Source organism: Heteronotia binoei, chromosome 4 (assembly GCF_032191835.1).
Source record: "Heteronotia binoei isolate CCM8104 ecotype False Entrance Well chromosome 4, APGP_CSIRO_Hbin_v1, whole genome shotgun sequence".
NCBI classification, from domain to species: Eukaryota; Metazoa; Chordata; class Lepidosauria; order Squamata; family Gekkonidae; genus Heteronotia; species Heteronotia binoei.
Window position 1 is genome coordinate 83,709,518 of NC_083226.1, and position 21,243 is coordinate 83,730,760.

Below are 21,243 nucleotides of genomic sequence, written 5' to 3' on the forward strand. Positions count from 1 at the left end.
TAGTAGTACTGGGATGGGGATAGTGGAGGAACAAGAGGTGAGTGGGTGGTTGTCCTGCCTCTCTCTGCTGGCTTGTTACTATTATTCTCCAGGTTATTAGCTGTCCTTCAGATCTGGCTATTTTTCTTTGTCTTGCAGAATATTATAATTGAAGGAGTATCCCAAGTTTGGAAAAACATAATCACACTTTGGATTGTCTCCTCATTATTCCAAGGTTGAGGATCTTCATAATCTCCATTAGAACTGGATTTTCACCCTAGTTTGGCAGCTTTGCTGCTCACTTAAATACAGATGAATGAAGACCCCATTTGGAAAGGCACCAGGTCAGCGATCCAGAGCTGATGCAGGTAGGCCATGGCTCCTTGGATAATGTTGACAGCTGCTTATCAGTGTGTTGTATTATAGTGCTGACAGAGAGGCATTCTAGAAATTACTTCATATAGAAACATTTTTGCTCATATTTCTGATTGTTTCCAATGTAAATAGATTTGAATGAACTACAGCAGACATAGAATATAAAACTGAGAAATCCATTTCAACCCAAGTGATGGGAAATCGTATTTAAGTCCATAAAACCCACTTCATTGTATTAACAACTACAGTGAATTTGCAGGACAGCTAGTCCATTTTCTTTCTCATATTGAATATCTAATAAATAACAAGTACTTGAGCTTATTGCATCTTCAGTTAATTTCTGTACTTACTTTTAAATTCCTTCCAGGTAACCGCTCTCTAGTGTGAGACTGAACACTGCATTAACATAGTGCTCTCCATTTGTTAGGGTGTATCCCCCATTATATGGGCCTTTTCAGTGCATAGTGGATCCAGCATGTCGTTTTTGCTGCCAAACTAATTGTATTGCATCTTTGGAAATCATCTCTACGTAATTGGCTTTCCTTATATCTGTAAGTTAATGTCTCACTATCTTGTGTATTAATTCAGTTACTAGTCTTCAATTCTAATCATTCAGGTTGGAATTCCTTGTCAGTACAGACTTCTCCTTGGAGAATTTGGGTTCACACACACACACACACTCCTGTGAAGTTTTCCCACCAGTAAAGTATGGAGAAAATATATTTTTTCCTTTAAAAAAATGGTCAGGTAGCAATTATTGATACAACTTTGCCTGTATTATAGGTATCCCAATAGCAGTCCCTTTGTGTAAGTGCTGGGCTTTTCCACAACGTGAAGCATAACAATAGGTGTTGGATGTATTGCTAACAGGGAAGTATCTGATTTTCACCATAATAACTTTTACAGGTATTGGAGGAGAAATTGTCTATTCCTGTTGAATAACTAGACAACTAATGAACTTCCTAGGAACATGAAAATCTGACTAATGCTAACCTTCATACAAAATTTTTCAAGTTGCGTGTATGCCTGGTTCACAAATGCAGGAGAATGACATGGTAGAACACTGAGATGGCAAAATGGACTTCATCACTTTGAACTGCAGGTGATGGATTCCAGCTTTGAATGTTCCTTTGCCTATCAAGGCCCCCTTTCCCCCCACATCTACACTAATATGGTACAGTACTATATTAATGAAGCACAAAACTTGTCCTCTTCTATGAGATGCTGCTGGAAGAAGAAATTGAATGACCCTGATTATCCTGACTTCTGCTAACCTCCAAACAGTTGTTTGAGGGGAAGGTGCGGCTATTATCCTCAATGAAACCTTCAGCTTTCACAGATTCAGTGCAAACTATCACTGACATTTATTTATTTATTAGATTTTTTTCGTCTCCACTCACCTGAAGGATCTTGTGGCAACTTACATTAAAACCAATAAACTAAAAACAACATAAAACAAAATAATAAATATAAAATATTAACATTAAAATAATAAAATACATGGCTATCACCATTCCACTATTAAAGCAACCCAAACGTGGTTACCCTCCAAAGATCAAACTGTGGAAACTATACAAGTCTGGCAGGGCCTGTGTGTCATCTGAAAGTGTATTTCACAGGATAGGGGCCTCAACTGAGAAAGCCCTTTTGCCTGGTGACAGCTAACTGAGCCATTCTGGGACCAGGCACCTGCAAGAGGCTTCTAGACAAGGGGTCATCTTGGTCAGTAATTTGTTAGTTTTTTACAAAATTGGTCAGTAAAGTCAGTATTTCTTTGTTTCTGTGATTGATTGATTGATTTAGTAGATTTATTGTCCACCCTTCCCCATAATGTTCTCAGGGTGGATCACAAGCACAAGATTGCAATTTGTAGGGGTTTTGTTTTCATTACCGCAAGAAGTTTTTAAGGGAAAACTTGCCCAGTGAAGGCTAGAGGGGTGGGACCTGGCAGGAAAAAAATAAAAGACTGAGCTTCAGACAGGGAATTGTTCTCTCTGGGGAAGCTGCAATTAGAATAGTTCTCTCTCTGGAAAGGCTGGACTGGTCCCCTGCTATATGACAACTTCCCAGTGAGAAGATTTTTTTTAGTTCAACTCAAGCAAGGTAAGACATTCTCCCCCCCCCCCCCCCCAATCTTCCCTAACCTAGTCATAATTACTGACAAAGTTGGGTGGTGGAAAATAACTGGAGATTTTGCGGGTGGATCCAGGAGAGAGTGGAGTTTGGGGCTGGGAAGGGGCCTCAGCATGGTACAGTGCCCTAGAGTCCACCCTTCAAAGCAGCCATTTTCTCCAGGGGATAACAAAACAATAAGTAGAAACAATGGTGACACTATCTGAGATATCCAAAAACTATGCCAAAAATACCAAACACTTAATACAAAATGCAAAAATCCATTTCACAGGGTGATTCCAAAGCAATTCATCAATCTTCTTAGAGTAAAATACTTCAAAGTAATCCAGAAGCGTGTCACGACCATCACTTAAGAATACTGAAAATGGGTGTGTAGGAGGACTTGTCAGGATGACTTTATGAGTTGGCTTATGAAGAAGCTGCATCGCAGCAGAACGTGGTAGCAAGCTGGTGATCACGTGAAGGTGAATTTCCCTTTGGAAGCCAACACCAGTGGGAGGACTCCATGCTTATGGATTACTTTAAAGTATTTTACTCTAAGAAGATTGATGAATTGCTTTGGAGTCACCCTATGAAATGGAATGTTTCTGCATGGGACTTTGCTTATTGGACTAATATATTTTTAATACTCATGTATGTTTTGGATGCTTATGCGCTCTCATAATAGATATAATTTTTGTATTAAGTGTTTAACATTTTTGCCACCATTGTTTTTGGATATATCATTTTCTCTAGGGGAGCTGATCTCTGCCAGCTGGAGATCAGTTGTAAAAACTAGAGGCTGGCAACTCTATAACAAAGTGGTCCAATGATGAAACGGCTTTCCCTAATTGCTCAAAAATTTAAATAATATCTGAGAGCCATATTTTCTTCTCTACTTCCTACTATGTTATTTACCATATTATGCTGTTACATCACCTTTGTTTTCAGTGTATTCATCTTGATTTTTCTTTTCTTCTCTGCTGCTTCAGGTTCACAATCTGAGTCTACAGTGTGTATATTATATTGAAACAAATGTGAACCCTTTTATTTTGCTGCTTGAGTTTATTTGTGAGTGAGACTTCTAAAGAATGGGAACATGCTCTTCTGAATCTGTGACTGAATAAAAAAAGAAGAAAAATGGATATGTTACATTTGAATGAGGACAGAAAAAAGCGAAGAAGAAATATTTTGTGCTGTATGTGCTAAAGGATCTAGTATCAAATGGGATTTTGAAGCAGCTGAATGGCACACCTCATCTCGTAAACATAAGGGTGAGTTTAGGAATCAACAGGTTTCATCTCGGCTACATCTGTCAGCAGTTTGACCTGATGTGCCGGAGGAAACTAGCTCCAGTATCCACATTGTGACTACAGATTGCAGTGGAACAATTCCACTTTACAGTGTCAGGGAGAGTGCAACGAGAGCAGAACTTATCTGAGTAATGAAAACAATTTCAGCTGGCTTTGCTGTTGAGCCATCTTGTGAACAATTTTGCAGAAACATTCCAGTTTTTTTCCTTCTCAAGGACAAAGGCAAAATATCTATCAACAGATCCTCTGCCCCCATACTGCTGAATGTTTTTTTGCTCTTGTTAAAAAGAGTATCTGTTCCTTTTCAGAAAGTTTTTTCAGTTTGTCACAGACTACTTTCACTGATTACTTCTCTCACAGGTACATCACTGAAGGCTTCAAAAGAGAATGGTGCTGAACTCTTACAAACACAGTTCATTATGGTTCTTGTGAGTGTTTTTAATTCACTGTGCATCACATGCACCAAAAGCTCTTCTTTCTGAAACACCCAGTGAACTTTGTAGATAACTGGGCACTCATGCCACAAAAACATCACCTCTGCTTTCATTGTCTCATATTTTAAGAGGTTAATGTTGTTCCTATACTTTGTGGAAGATTTTGCCAAATCACTTTTACTCTTAAGAACAAAGTCCTTAAAATATTTCATAACTGCTGGCCACTGTTCAGTCAGTCTTGCAGCAGCACTCTTTAGTGATAACCACCTAGAAGAAATGTTTCAGGAAACAGTGATTTTGGATACCAAAATCTCTTTGAATTTTTGTGAAATCCTCCCATTGTGATTACCACTCCTAAAAAAAAATCACGAAGGAAAATTAAATTTGATGCATCGTCTCCCAGTTCTGCCATGCCTCTACAGAATGCATTATGGACTATATCAATGTTACAAGTGCTAGTATCTACCATAGGCTGTCTCTTTGTCAAAATAAGGTAATCATTCATGAGTTTAGTGACAGCCTTGTTGACATTTGGCCCATTGTTACTTAGCCTGAGCAGTTTTGACCAATAAAGTTGTGCCAAATCCAAAGCTTTATCCAGTGTACTGTTGTGTTCATCACTGAAGCTGTTGTCAAACCCATAAAAAAGTCGAAGTGCCTGGTCACAATCATGTTTTTGGTCAGTGACCAAGCTACCTGCAGCAGTTCTTTGTAAGATACTGTATGGTGGTTTCATCATAGCACAAGGTGCAATATGCACAGTTAAAGTCCTTCAGCAACTGTTTTCCGTAGCAGCCTGCAAACACCTTTTACTTTAGTCATATTTGGACCAGCCCATCCTCAAAAATCTTCAGTGTTTAACTCCAGCACAGTGAGTCAAGGAAGAAACCCACAAGGATATAATGAAAGTAGCAGCATCATTCCCAATTGATATTTCACTGGGCATGATCGTGGATGAACGGAAACTTCTTAGACTCGAAGATGAAATTGCCAGTGGAAGCTCCCGCATAGATACATACTGGAATCAGTTCTTTGAAATGACAAAACCATCTGGAAATTCAAAATACCCACTGGTTACCAAGGTGGTGAAAGCAACATTATCGTTATCGTATTTTAGTGCAGACACAGAAAGAGGGCTTTCAAGATCTTGATGCATTTTGACCAATGAAAGGGCAGCATGTCAAAGAGAACTTTGACTGCCCACGTGATGGTCAAAAAGACTATACTATGTATATAAAAACAAGGTATACCATGTTAATATCAAACAGGAGCTTTTACAGATGGCAAGAGCAGGTCATGTTCATTACAAGCAATATTGTGATGAACAGCACTATTAAAGAGAAGGGGCAAAACGAAAAAAGGGGGAAATGGCAGAAAAGTTTAAGAAGATGGTGAAACGGATAATATACAAAAGAAGGAAGAAAAACTGAAAAGGCTGAGACAAGAACAGAACGAGAAGAGGATTGCTGGAACGTTACTAAGTGATGCAACCAAACGTATAAAGGAAGCTGCTGAGAAAAAGGATATGATGGGATTCAACGTGGCATAGTACATGCTAGAAGGGGTAGCGAAAGCAACAGAAGAAGAAAAGAAAAAATGCTTGATGATGCAGGTCAGAAAAATGTTGAGCAATGAAAGAGTTCTTTAATAACTTCTTTTATCAGCAAAAAACCAAAGACAAAATAAAAGTAAAGACAAGTCTTACATTACAGCAATTCTGTTTTGTTCTCATAATGATTATTTTATGCACGGTTTTTAATGTTGTGATGCTTTGTTGTCTGTAGTATGCAATTATTTTTAAAAGGGAATATTTTTCCCTTAAATTTTGTACAATAATTAAAACATTGTCCTATCTTAAGAATATTTTTTCCAATAAACGTATGTGATGGCTGGCTATGGGGGGATGGTGGAGGCCAGATAATAGTAATTTTTTTTTAATGAAGTCCCATATTTACTTTTAAAACGTTAATTCATTGATAGGCTGAAATTAAATTGTTCAGTAATTTGTCAGTATTTTGCCAGGTTTCTTTGGAATTTTAGCCAATAAAATCAGTAATTTTGACCCTTTGACTAGTTTTCATCCTTGATTCCACTACTTAAGAAACCATCCCTACAGAAAAATGCAGTGGCCAATTGTCATTCAGTATCTAACCTGCCCTTTCTTGGCAAAGCGATTTGAGAGAGCAGTAGCAGACCAGCTCTTGATAACTCATCTGCTCCTAGACCCTTTTCAGTCTGGCTTCAGGCCAGGCAATCGGACAGAGATGGCTTTGCTTGCTTGTTGATGACTTTCATTTGAGTGTAGACAAATGCCAGACCTTCTCGTTGGACTCATCTGCAGTTTTTGATATACTAGATCATACCATTTCGTTGAGACATTTGGTAGTAAAAGATATCAGGTAGGTATCGGGATGCTTGCTAAAGTGGCTCAAATCATTCCTCATAGTTCATACTCAAAGGGTTGCTGTGGGAAACTAGGGGTGTGTTCACACTACACTAAATAATGTTTTGGAACTGGATTTTTGGTAGTCTTGCACAGTAGAAATCCAGTTGCAAAACGCATTAATAAGTGTAGTGTGAATGCAGCCTCATTGTCATCAGTATGGGACCTACCTTGTGGAATTCCACAGGATTCAGTCCTGTTCCCATGTGCTTTTCAATCTCTGTAAAGCCCTTGGGACAAATCATTCATAGCTTTGAAGTTGCATGTCCTCAACCTGTGGATGGATACTGATTTCTTTATATCTTTTATCAAATCCTGTGGTGATACAGTTGAGGTGCTGAATAGCTGACTGGCTGCTGTGGTAAACTGGCTAAGAGCAAACAAATTGAAAAATTGAAACTTAATCTTAAACTCTTTGGGAAGGCAGAGATCTTGAAGGACATTGTACGCCCTACTTTTGATGGAATTCAACTGTCCTTGCTAACTCAGTTAAGAGCCTTGGGGTTATATTTCCAGCTATTACTGGAAAAGCAAGTTAATGTGGTAGTTTAAAAAGACTTTCTTCCAACTCAGCCTAGCTCAAACACTGCTTGTTCCAGGGCTGTGGCCAGGATTTTTTTCTTTGGGGGTATTTAAGTCGGTGGGCACCCTCTCACACTGCAGGCTGTCTCGCACATACTCCAGTCAGCTCAACCCCACCCCACTTTCCTTTGGCTGTGTGCTCCCATCCCCAACAGCAAGGATGCCTGTTCCTGGCTTGGCCCCTGCCCAGCTCTCTCAGCCCCATGCCTCACCCGGGCCCAGGAGGAGGAGGAAGGGCAATGTCTGTAGATATTGTCATCAGGATTGTGGCAGCTGGAACATTGTGCATGCCACTGGGAAAGCGAAAGGGAGGCTTTCTGAGGCAGTGCTGTTTCATCTCTGCAACCTCCCTCAGGATGGCCCCCTGGTCCTGGCTGGTTGGGGAGGAGGGCATCTGCAGGCTTCAGCTGCCTTTGCAGGGCTCTGAGCCACGGAGGTACATGGGGGTGGGTGTCCAGGCAGGACTCCCTTGAGAGCTAGTTTGGTGTAGTGGTTAAGTGCATGGACTCTTATCTGGGAGAACTGGGTTTTATTCCCCACTCCTCCACTTGCAGCTGATGGAATGGCCTTGGGTCAGCCACAGCTCTCGTAGGAGTTGTCCTTGAAGCGGCGGCTGCTGTAAGAGCTCTTTCAGCCCCATCTACCTCACAGGGTGTCTGTTGTGGGGGGAGGGAAGGAAAAGGAGATTGTGACCACTCTGAGATTCAGAGTATGGCGGGATATAAATCTAATATCATATTCTTCTTGGTGGTGGTGGTCCATGCTTGACAGGCTGCATGTGTGTGACTTGGGGCTTCTGGAGCCAGGGGCCAGTGGATTTTCCTGCTCCCACAGGCTTGCCAGGCAGTGTGGCTCCTGCTCTTCTGAAGGAGGTCACAAGGTGGAAGATGCCTTTAGATTTGCTAAAGGGAGGACGGGCAGCAATGGCTCCTTGGTAGTAAGTTGTGAAGGGGCTGGCCCCAGGGTATCTACAGGCCTGGCTTGATCTTATACATATATTGATATGGCTGATCTGACCAACTGGGTTCACATGTGGCAGACAAAATTAACTTGAGGAGCAGAGTGGCACCAAGGGTAGAAAGGTACAGTAGCCTCATCTACAGGGTAGCCTTTACAATCTGGCCTAGGGAAGCTCAAAGGGTATGGAGGCAATGAGCAAGCCTGAGTGGAAGAACAATGGCTCTCTGTTCTGATGCAGGACAAGGAACAGAGAAGGGGATGGAGCTTAACTCAAAGGCCAGGTGTGAACCTGGGGCTATACAAAGAGAGGAAGGGGAAATGTGAGGAGGCTGGCAGGAACAGAAGAAAGAAGTAGGAGGCAAGTTGCAGTATTGTAGCTCTTCTCTTATATAATACAGTGTAATTCTGAGGTGGTTGAAATAAACTACACTGTCAGGGGTCTGGATTGATAAATAAAGTAGTTTGCATAAAGAAACAGGAACTAGGCTCATGATCTCAAGACTCCATGGAGTCCAGGTATGATGTTCCACTGCCCTCAGCATTACACCATACCATAGTAACATCAAGATTAAACTATTGTGATGCATTGTACATTTGTCTCTCAGAATCAATTCAGAAATTCCATCTTATGCAGAATGCAGTAGCTTGGCTGTTATCAAGAACTAGATGGAGCAAGCATATTTCTCCCATCCTGTAGACACTTCACTAGCTGCCCATCAGCTACTGGGCTCATTTTAAGGTATTAGCTATCATATACAAAACCCATCATAGCCTTGGACCTTCATATGCATGAGTTTGCGTCTTCCCCCGATGCTCTGCCATGACAGCTTCACTCATTGGAGCAGAATCTTTGCAGGTGCCAACCTGCAGGTGGGCAAGATCCAACAACTGCCTGTACATGTGCCTTCTCTTGAGAGCCAGTTTATGTAATGGTTAAGGGCATGGACTCTAACCTGGGAGAACCAGATTTGATTCCCCACTCCTCCATATGCACCTGCTAAGTGACCCTAGGTCTGTCACAGTTCTCTAAGAGCTGTTCTCTCAAGAGCAGTTTCTGTCAGAGCTCTCTCAGCTCCATCTGCCTCACAGGATGTCTGTTGTGGGGAGAGGAAGGGAAGGCAATTGTAAGCCGCTCTGAGTGAAGGGTGGGGTATAAATACAATCTTCCTCTTCTCGTCCTCCTCCACCGCCACCACTTTTGTGGCTTTTACCTTGTAGAACAGCCACTGCATGGGGAGGTCAGGAAGGCTCCCACTCTCCTGGCTTCCTGAAAACTATGCAAACCTGAATTGTTCAAGAGGACTTTTCTTCACAAGCAGTAGATTTGTACTGTACTAAATTTGTCACAAAGTTAATTAGATAAAATTATTCCAAACTGTGGTCTATACTACTGTGTATAACTTGTTGAATGTACAGTCCTAATATGGAATTTTGCATCATTTAATGTGTCATATTAATACTTTGCTTCAGTTTTGTTTTTAGACTTCCGGTAGGTTCTACAAACCTAATATTGCAGGGTTTATTGCATGCCCCCATCCATTGATTGTAGTGACTCATTTTGCGTAATCCGCCTTAAATCCAAATGAGAAAGGTGGACTATCAATAGCATAAATAAAGCTCAGTGCAAGTATGTCCTGTTTCTTGGTTTACTGTGCTGGTTTTCTGTTCAGAAGAAATTTTAATCTTGAGAAGGATTCTAAAATGCAACCTTACATTTGCAGTTTGAAGTGGTGCAGTTTGTTCTACCATATTAGTCCTCTGCTATCGCATGTGTGTACCAGGCCTAAATCTTATATCTCTCATTATCATTGTAGAGATATTTTACTGTCACCAGTCCCTGAAGCCTATTTCTTGCCCAAGGCAGACAAGTGCTGGTGAATGCAGGTCTGTTGATCTCAACCCTCTGGTTGCTGGGTCTTTATTCAAAACTCACAGTTCTTAATTTCTACCATTATTCATGCATCTAAGCATGTGGAAGTTGTTTTAATAAAAGCATGCAAGATACTTTTTTTGTTACTGTAAATGGAGACATAAGAAAGGGAAGTAAACCAAAAGAGAATTATTTAACTATTCTGTTACTACATTCATAGAAGTTTGCAAGGTCAGCATGAAAACACAGTGAAGTTTTAAATTAGTATATGCAGTACAGTCTTTTGGATAAATATTAAAATGTGTTTCCAGGATTTCCCAAGTTTGTTGAGCCTCTAAGCCCCTCTGGAATTTTTTTAAATAGTAGTGGGCACTGCCACAATAACTGCCTTGGGAGTGAGGATAAGAAAAAAAAAACAGTTGAGACTTCCAAGCAGATTGTTCTGTGCGGGAGACAGTTGTTTCCAAATGCTAAGACAGTACTTCCTGGGCTTTTTCTCAGGCGCCACCTATTTTGTGGAGGTGAAGAAAAGCTGGGGTTGGCTCTCTGCTTTGAAGGAGAATCATGCACCAGGAAGTATGTTGGTTGGGTGCCGTGCAACCCATGTGCACCATGTTAGAAATTAATTGAGCATTTCCCTAGGAATGGTGGTTTCTGATCCCCTTTCCAAAGAATGTTTTTGAAGATAACATTCTGTGTTAGGAGCACTGACCAATCAGGTCTGGAAGCCAGAATATTGTGCTATTTGCAGATGTGGATCAGCCAGTAGAATAATTTAGCCTGGAAGCTGGCCTTTCCAGAGTGTTGATTTAAGCAAACAGAAACAGAACTGTATCAGGACAGAGGTCTCCTTTTAGCTTCCCTGATGGCTGGTTTGAAGGGCCAGTAACTGTAACAGTTGCCCTGGACACATTTGTAGCTTCATGGAATGTAATTAACTGGGATGCTCATTGGGAGTCTTGGAGATAGTTTATAGATATCTAGTAACTCAAAAATGTATTCTGAAACAGGATTTGTGTCACAGGAACAATCTGAAGTGAAATCAAGCCATTTACATGTATTTCAAACCCACATACATCTAAGCTTGATGGCTTGGTAACTTTGACATCTGTCTTGCAGGGCATGCAGGTGTATCTGCCAGCATGATGAAGAAGAGAGCCTCCCACAAGTAAGTGACTTTCCACTTCTTAAAAGCAGTGCTTTGCAGATTTTGTGTCTGTCTGACTAGTGATGACACTCCAAATCTCAGGGTATGTTATAGGCAGAGGACAGTGTCATTATAACTAGAATCCTGGGCCAAGCCACACTTTCAGTTAAAACAGAAACATTTTTAGAAAGGCCTCAAAATCTTATGCTGTGCTTAGGGGTCTTGTGTGTTTTTTCTGGAAGGCCATAACATATGCCAGGATGTTCCCATTTTTCATATTTTTAACTGTTTGTGAGGACATAGCCCTCAAAAAGCATGTGTGTTGGCTGTATGAGATAATATAATGAGAAAGCCTCCCTAGTTTTGAGGTGTTCCGTTGTAAAGCATATTTTAGAGTAGTTTAATGCTGTATTTAAAGTATGTGGCTTTATATATAAATACAGGAAGCATCGAAACAACATGGGACCAAGCAAACCCATTTCTCAACCCAGAAGAAATATTGTAGGCTGCAGAATACAGCATGGATGGAAAGAAGGAAGTGGACCTGTGACTCAGTGGAAAGGCACGGTTCTAGATCAGGTTCCTGTAAATCCCTCCCTCTACCTTATTAAATATGATGGATTTGATTGTGTCTATGGACTAGAGCTGCACAAAGATGAGAGAGTTTCAGCACTTGAAGTTCTTCCAGACAGAGTTGGTAAGTGTCTTTATATAGGCTGTGGTCTAGGATCTGGAAAACCCAGATTCAAATCCCCATTTTGCCGTGGAAGCCTACTGGTTGAGTTTGGCCCATCACACACACTCAGCCTAACCTTCTCTGCAGAGTTGCTGCAAAGATAAAATGGAGAAGAGACTGATATCAGTCACTTCAGATCCCCATTAGGAAGAAAGGTGGAGTATATATTAATAAAAATAGGCTGTATACATTGCGTTAAGCATCAAATTTCATTTCTTTCACTAGACTTCAGATAGGGAGTAGTTATTTGCAGTATAAAATATGGAAACTAATTTAAATTTGTGGATTTATTTTAACATTCAGCAAACATGGCCCCAGAACCCTTGAGGCAGCTGCTGGCATGTTAAATTATATTTAACTCATACTTTAAAAATAAATCCTTCCTTCTTTGCAGCTCTCAAACATCTGGTGGGTTTTTTTTCTATTTGGCTCTTACATTAAGCAAACTTGGCCATCCCATTATAAACTATATTTAATACATAAAATAAAAAATATTTTAAAACTGGCAGACTTCAGGGAAGATACAGACATGATGGCCATCTGACAGTAATGCTGATTGTGTAAATTTAGGCAGATCATGAGAAGGAGAGCAGGAAGGGTTGCTTCAGTGCTTAGTTCTCGTGGCCCTTTCTTACATGCCCAGGGAAATGCTGATTGTTATTTTTACTCAGGAAGCAGTTTTTCTCCAGGCCAGTTTGGCCAGGGCTCCTGAAGATTTTTTGCCATCTTCTGAGTATGTAACAAGGATCACGGTGGGGGGGGGGGGGGGGGAGGCAGGATGTATTTGTGAATTTCCTGCATTATACAGGGGGTTGGACTAAATGACCCTGGAGGTCCTTTCCAGCTCTGTGATTCTGTACACTAGCAACAGGGTCTACCTTCCAAATGCCTAGCAAAACAAAGAATTTCTATGGTTAGCCTGATGGCTCCTTTAAGAAGGGAATTGCACAGTGTAGGTACCACTAAAGAGAAGGCTGTACTTCTTGTCATCAGTCTAGGTTGCAACACATTTGATACATTAGGAGGGACAGGAGTTTGTGTCTACCTAAGAAGCAGACCATACTATCTTTTATTTGTTAAAATTTTTAGAAAATATTGAGCATTAGTCTTTAACAGTGATATTTGGGGGTCAGTTCCTATTGGTTATAGATTAAAATAGGCTCCTTCAGTGCATAAGAACTTCTTTTTATATAACTATCTGACTTGGATTTGATGGGCATTATTGAGTATTATGTAACCATGGGTGAAAACAGGCATTTGGATAAACTAAAAGAATTACAGTTTTGGGCTTTGAGGAATTTAGTTTGCATTCTTTAGCATGGGTGGCCAACAGTAGCTCTCCAGATGTTTTTTGCCTACAACTCCCATCAGCCCCAGCCAACATGGCAAATGGCTGGGGTTGATGGGAGTTGTAGGCAAAAAAACATCTGGAGAGCTACGATTGGCCCACTCCTGCTGCATAGTGTTCTTAAGATGCAATGAATATTGTTTAACTGAACTCTGGTTAAATATTGGATCCCCCCCCAGCTTCATCTCGAATCAGTGATGCCCACTTGGCAGACACCATGATTGGCAAAGCAGTGGAACACATGTTTGAGACAGAAGATGGCTCAAAGGATGAATGGAGGGGAATGGTGTTGGCTCGAGCACCTATAATGAACACATGGTTTTATATTACCTATGAGAAGGATCCTGTCTTGTACATGTACCAGCTCTTAGATGATTATAAAGAAGGAGACCTCCGCATTATGCCTGATTCCAGTAAGTTGACGTGCACTGATCTGTGTAATCAAGCCACTTCAAATGCTTGCATTTCAATGAATCAAGGAACACGTACAGAAGTTTCAACATTAGCATACTCAAATTTGAAATTATGAATCCATTTTAATGCTGCATTAGTTGTTCACATACTTCGTTTTCTGTATATATGAAACTGAACAGAATAGAAAACATTTCCTAAAAGTACCTAGTTTGAACACAATGTTGATATTTCTGTAAGCAAAATGAAATTCTTAGGTTTCAAAAGCAGAATTTTGCATACATACGGCTTTCTCATGTGTTTTCCAGACTAGAATGGTCTTGTGTGTTTTCCAGCCTAGAAGGACTTAGGCTACCTGAGTCACTGCGTAGTTAGGTTACTGGCTGCCTTGCATTGAGTAGAATTGGACAAATTTGCTGTGGTACATATTTAATCATTGACCCTAATGCAATTTAGTGGCTTTGATTCACAAAACACTGAGCACAGGTCTGTGTGGGGAACAGATTTTTTTCCCCATATTTCACTTTAGTACATCCAGGCCTCGGATTCAGTGGGAGCTCACAGGAGCACAGCTCCGGAACCTTTCTGAGAGTTCCTCCTCCTGAGAGTTCCACCTCCTTGTCCATTGAATAGTATGTGCAGCTGCATAACAATCCCTGGATGAGCTCCACCACCTATTTTTCTACAAAATGACCCCTGAGTACACCTCACTTTAGGACATGTCATGGAATTTGGAAATTGTGCGCCTGAGAGTGTTTGTGGTGGTAGCTGTAAATCTAACAACACTGGATTTTTCTCACCCAAAGAGTAAAATAGTAGGCAGGTTATAAACAAAAGTATGAACAGCATTGGCTGACATTCTGGGGAAGATTTTTAAGCATAATCTGTTCTGTAGTGAATATATATGGCAAAGTTTTGGGGGATAACTTTGTGAGCTAGTAACATGCTAGATCCTGCTAATTTTGAAGTGATAGCATTGACTGTTGCTTGTGATTTACAAAGCATTATAGCTGTGTTATAGGTTGTTGTGGCCTGTTCTATAATTTTTAAAAACAAAACTGAATCTTCTTTCAGATGATTCTCCTCCAGCTGAACGGGAACCAGGTGAAGTTGTGGACAGCCTAGTGGGAAAACAAGTGGAATATGCCAAAGAAGATGGCTCAAAAAGGACTGGCATGGTCATTCATCAAGTTGAAGCCAAACCTTCTGTCTATTTCATCAAATTTGATGATGATTTCCATATTTATGTCTATGATTTGGTGAAGACATCCTAGACACCACCATGCAAACTTTGCCAAACTTGTGGAACTTCAGTGTAAAATTTGTAGACATAAAGACTTAATTGCTTTCCAGTTTCTTTGAAAGCTTAAATGTCCCTGCGAGCCCACAATCTCTGCCAGGAAAACTATTCCATTGTGAACTTTACAAATAGACTTATGTGAACATGATACAGTTTTGTGTAAATGAACTCCTTTTCTTGAAGGAAGCCTTCTGAAGGGGGTATGTGAATGAAGTTAGAGAAAACAGCAGCTGCAGATTCAAGCTGTGTAAAAAGTGGCTCTAGCAATGTAATCATTAATATGATTTTTGTTTTTGTTTTTAAACTGTAACTTTCCTTCAGCTTCTCACTTAACTGTTCAACTGCCACATGCAAGTGTAGCTTGATATTATGTTCCTTCCATGTATGTAACATTAAATTTTCTTGTCTAGCAGTCCTTGTTTCTGGAGGTTGGGCAATAATGACTATAAAATGTTCTAAGCAGTGTTAAGGAGTGCCTAACCTAATTAACATCAGTGTACTGTGATCAGCTTAACTGTTGAGCTACTATTACATGAGAGTCTTATACATTTTAGTTGCAGGAAAGTAGACTATAACATACATGTAAAGCAACTGATGAGAAAATGGATAGTTTCAAAAATCGCAGGTTTTTGAGATAATGCAAATTGTAGAAACCAGTCAAAATATTTACAACAAGGATGCCTTCAGTGTATTTCTTAGCAGAACCCAGGTGCTTTGTGCCATAGCAGTCTGGTTAACATTAAAGAAGACAGCAGCTACTGGGTGTCTCAATATCAGAACTAGCAACTTAGATTTCTGTGCATGGACTTAAAATGTGTTACATGTCAAGACAGATCTCATGAACGTAGAGTCCTTTTGTATTAAAGAGATCCTGTGTTGCTGAGAAGGAAAATAATTTTGTTGCCTTCTACTTGATCTGCTGCATTCCTTCTCGTTTTATTGCTTAGTTGAAGGCACCTTTTTCTGGCCTTTTTTTCTTGGGGTGCATCCAGGCAAGACCCTCCACAACTCAAACTTGTCACCTTTTGTGGTGTATGTTGTATTTCTTGAGGTATGTTAATGTGGACTTCATTTAAAAGAAAAAACCCTCTAGAGTTCTGCATGCTAACAGTGTATTATCTAACACAAGCTAGGCAGTCTCCATGGTTCAGTCATCTGCAGCCAGATTGTTCATGTAAATAAGCAGCTCACAACCACTATATGTTTCTTTTTCATTTTGCAAGTTGTTAGATGTGGCAGTTTTATAAGTAATCAGTGGAAAGATATCAGAGCGACAACAAAGTTGTCAAGTTGCCTTGAGGCAGGGCTTTGCAGTAGAAAGAACTGTGTACAGAAGTATATGTGAAACCATCACCATGGCTTGTGTATATACAGGTTCTCTTAGGAAGGGCAAGAAGAGCATTGCTGATTAGCTTTCAGAGGTCCAAATCACCTCTAGTGTGGGTATGCATATTGAAAACTCTGTGTGGCTTAAGCCTTCATTTCTTTTTTTAACCTGTTTTCATATTTAGCCTTAAGGCTTGTGCCTCTTGCTCTTCAACAGTAACAAATGTACATCACCCAAATTATCTTAAAATCTGTTGTCCATTGCTACTGTTGCATTCTGTCCAGTATTTCATTATGGGCAACCAAAAGCAGACTATTGTCTTTTTTCATGAAGAGCTTCTCAAAGCAGTCCTTAAGCTCTGAACATAAATGTTTCTTGTGTTATTGAACAAAGTGAGCAGATTTGCAACCCAGTGTGTTTTTAATTTTTTTTTCATCCTGCAGATCTGTATGTTTTCTATTGACTCTTTAGAGTCCTGCATGTAAATCTCAAAACTGAGCCTGGCTCCATGAGCCCAAGTTGATATTTGTGGCACAAGAATGAGTGAGTGTATTGAAACATACACATGAATTGTGGGCTACACAAACACTAAATCCAAGGTATGTCTTGAGATATTTGCTGAGGATTAAGTAGACCGAAAATTTTACATTCAAAGGGCTTGCATTTGAGGATTTTCTGCAAGTCACTGGGATACACCACATTCTGCCAGTTTAGAGTGTAATCTATATTCTGTATAAATTTTATGGTTTTTTAAGTGTCCACATTGTCCGCTTTTTTGATAGCTTAGACCACCTTTTTTGAGGCTTGAGACTAATTCTACTCCCTGCCCATCTGCTTTGGGCTTTGTTTTAGGCTCATGTTTCAGATCTGCATGCAGTGCTTGTTACCCTGGTAACTAAATGTTGGTTCCTTGTTCTAGGGGCTCAACATGGTTTTCCAAGTTATCATGGGGCCTGTGGTGGCACAAGCTATGGATCTGTGTATAAAAATTTCTGGCCTTTATCTCAATTTACCTGCTGTAGTATTGTATATTGTGTGTTTTGCGTGATGTCAGGCTGCCCTGTAAAATTTTAAGAAAAACTTAAATGCAGACCATCCTTTTTTGCATGCTTAGAAAGTAGAATGTTCAGTGTAACAAACTTTAAAGTTGCATGTTAAAAATGTTTAGGTTTTTAGTTTTTTATTTTGTTTTTTGTGAATTTGCTTATTGTGCTGTTTTTTAATGGTGGTTAGTAGGATTAAATGCACTGATGAGGCAAACATAGTGCCAACAGGAGGTAACTTTCCAGGTATATATGTCATGCAGCATTTGAAGGGACCATGTATTCTGCTCAAAATAAAAATAAAATCGGTTTAATTAAATGCTATGCTTTTTTGTGCCAAATACTAAAATAAGTTGAAGTAGACTCATATTGGAATTGCCCCCGAACAATAATAGGAGATAAGCATTTGTGCTGACTTTTTAGCCTGCTTAAATTGATACATTTTATAAATAAAGGCTTCTCCAAATACACACTAATTGCAACCATTTCAGAGAACCGGAAAAATTGTTCATTTGTGGTTCCTTGGAAATGCTGCTTTTTTATTTTACATCATTAGTGCAATTTGGATGGTTCTTGGTATGTGTATAGTTCAAAGGTCTTCGTGTTCACATTTTAAAATTAGGTAAATTCCTCTCTAGAGCTTGGTTTCATTTTTTTAATTTTTAACAATGTAGACAGTTCCCTGTTCTCTGCATTTAGAAGTATAAACACTTTAAATCTGTTACTTAATTCTGTAAGTAATTTTTATAATTATGATGTAACTCTATCCTTAAAACATTTAAAATAAACCCTTTATGTGCAACTTATGACTGTAAACATTATTCTCATAGGGCAATTGTAGTGAATATGTTTAAAACAGAAGATGAATTATTTCAGATCCATTTTTTAAAACAGTGAGCCATTTATGCTGAGACATATTTTTGCCTCTAAGTGGCTATATTGGACAATTTTTGCCAAATATGATAAAGAGATCCACTTGGACTGAATGAAAATTGTTAGTAAAATGTACCATTATAGTAGTATTTGTTTACAAAGCATAGTCTAAGTAAGCAATTAAGGTAATATGAAACAGTGTGAACACTATTTTAATGCATCATCACCAATAGGATGGGCACAGACCAGAAAATGCTGGTTCGGTTCACAAACAGAACTGAGCTGGTTCCCGGACCAGTTTGCAAAGAACCACAACCTGGTTCGCAAACCAGTTCATGAACTGGTCTGGTTTTTAAAAAGCCCCCCACAGGGCTTCGAAGTTCCAAAATGGCAGGTTGTCTCCTCAATCACTCTCCTCAATGTACCCACCAAGTTTGGTCCACATTGGACTTCGCGGGGGCTGAGTTACAGATCCCTAAAAGGGGTAATTCACTGCAATGCTTTTCAATGGGATGTCACCTCTGCTGGTTCAGAAGTGACAAAAACTGACCTAGGTGAGCTAGAGGCCTTCAACGCACACAATTTCTCCCTGGGGTGACCCTCCACATGGCCCACGTTACATGCATGTCAGATTTGGGGGGATCCAAGTAGCAGACGACCAAGCAAGGTGCCTCCAGGAAACTGTTTTTGGGGGATTTGTCCAGCATCAGTTGGAGACACTACAGTGTGGATCTGGTTAAGCTACAGGCATCAGACTCCCAGAGTACGTCTCCAGGGATCACCCACATGGCTGCAGGTGGTTGTATCTTCCTGGGACTAGCCACCCAGCCCTGGTGACATGATTACTGATTGGGGCCAAGCCTTCCATCAGACCTGGGAAGGTGACAGGAACAACCACAGCTGTGGGAGGGGGCACTGGTGAACTAGCTAAGGGAAATGTGTGGGAATATGTGGCAGAGGGGAAAGGATGTTTTTTTGGAGGAGCAGCAAGGGTACCCCACATCCGGGGAAGAGGGCAGTTAGCCAAGCCCCCCAGAAATCTCTAGGTAGTTTGGGTGCCTGAGTGGGAGAGGATACCCCCCCAGGCAGAGTCTCAAGCTATACAGGAAGAATGGGGTGCTTTTGGAGGAGCAGAAAGGGGACCCCACAGCCAGCATGCAGAGAAAAGGGCAGTTTTCAGAACTCGCAAAAGTGAACAGTCCACCCTCAAATCAAATCAAAAACATGTTTTAAATGAAAAAAAATCTACCCATGTTTCCCACTCCTCACAGCAAAGAAAAATATGGGTTTGGAGGGGGGGGCGGAAATGTAGCTCTGAATGCAAGGAAAGGAGAAAAAAGAGGTGAAGCTTTTATTCTGCCAGTTTATATAGAGGCCAGGAGATTCAACAAGTTTCTCCACCCACCCCAGTAATTCCCCCCCTCCAGTCCACCAAAAGATATTCTTTCACATGCAAGAAGAACAAGACTCACAAAATCAGATGCAAACACAGGACAGGAATGCACCTCCAGTGATAATATATATTCCCATCCCCCACCCTCATCCTGAGGAAGTCAGATCAATGCCTGTCATTGGAAATCAGACTTGGCTGTCATCTTCAGATTGTCACTATTGGTCCCTCGATGGCTGGAAATATTCCACTCATACCCACTTTTCAGTATGAAACCATGGGTGGAGTTTCTTTGCCAAGAGTGCACAAGAGGTTCCAAACCGGGCAGAAAGTTCAGAGACTTCCTGGTCTGAACATGTGACTTTCGAACCAAACTGTTCAAACCTCAAACAAGGTAAAGTCTGGGCCAGATTTTAGTTTGGGTTCAGGTCTGTGCCCATCCCTAATCAACATAAAATTTAACCTGTAGTTCAGAAATAATAGTCTTGGAAAATCTTTGTCAATATTATACATTTGGATTCAAAGATGTTACATGCTCAGTTTACAGCTTATATTGGATAATACTTTGTGGTCCATTAAATGTTCAAAACTCCATTGGGGGGAGGTCTTTTTAAAGCTACCAGACTTCTTAATGGGCAGGTTAGCTTGGGTACATACTTTGGAAAAAGCCTGGTTGCTTTCAGGCACTTCTTAGGAAGAAATTGTCCTTAGTATGGGTGCCACTAAAGCTGAGATTTAATCCTGATATTCTACAGAGTTTGGGGTGGGAGAGGATTGAAATTGTACAACCTTTGGTCAAAGAATGTTTGGGCATGCAGAGACCATAAATGTTAACCTTGTTATACACTTACTCTATTTCTTAGAACCAAGCTACCAACACTTTAGATTTTACAGAATGGACATGACCACATTCACTAGTGACACATTTTGACAATGTGGCAAGCCTACCACTTTCTGAGATATTAAGAGCTGTAAAGCAAGCAAGAGTTCTGTCAGGACTAATTACACATTAGCCTCTTGGAAGCATTTCTTCCTGTAGCAATCTCTGGAAGAAAAGAGGGAGCCACTTGAACTACATCTGCCAAGGTCAGCTACATACTATTACAGTATGTACCCTGAACCAGTCTACAAATACAAATCATTTTTTTCCGGGGGGGGGGGGGGAGCACATAGTAATATCCATTTGTCAGCTGTAGCTTTTAAAAAGTCACATGACTAAAATTCTAAACTGTCTACGTAGGATGTATTTAAAGTTGGCAGTGTTCAGAACAAACAGGTATAAGACAAGGACTGATTTAACATTGCTTTTGACATTGTCAGTACTGTTATCCAGGATTATAAAGTGGTATCTAGAGTTTCAGGATGTTGGCATGTTCTGAGATGTTTAGAATAGACATGTGGCTAAAATCCTCACTGTTTTCTGATTGCAGAAGGCACTCCTGCCAGCTGAAGAGTTTTTGGTTTTTTGAGCCAATTACTCCTCCTGGTTTAGATTCTCATGGCCCTCCTTGTCTTATGATTTGAGGGGTGATATAGCAGACTACAATGGGAAATGAGTGGTTTTACTAAGTACTTATTCTGGAAAGTATCCAACCCTGAT

General features: G+C 40.3%; 1 protein-coding gene across 2 annotated transcripts; it reads left to right on the top strand.

The window, feature by feature from the left end:
- The first annotated feature begins 138 nt into the window (after nt 1-138).
- SPIN1 (spindlin 1) lies at nt 139-18,182 on the top strand. Of its 2 annotated transcripts, none has more exons than XM_060235484.1 (5): nt 139-347; nt 11,188-11,236; nt 11,659-11,912; nt 13,479-13,712; nt 14,785-18,182. In XM_060235484.1, the coding sequence occupies exons 1-5, from the start codon at nt 296-298 to the stop codon at nt 14,982-14,984; spliced, it is 789 nt and encodes a 262-aa protein (XP_060091467.1). In that variant the 5' UTR covers nt 139-295; the 3' UTR covers nt 14,985-18,182. The 2 variants fall into 2 exon arrangements, with proteins under 2 accessions (XP_060091467.1, XP_060091466.1); XM_060235483.1 differs by lacking the exon at nt 139-347 and adding an exon at nt 9,952-10,072.
- Nucleotides 18,183-21,243: the final 3,061 nt, after the last annotated feature.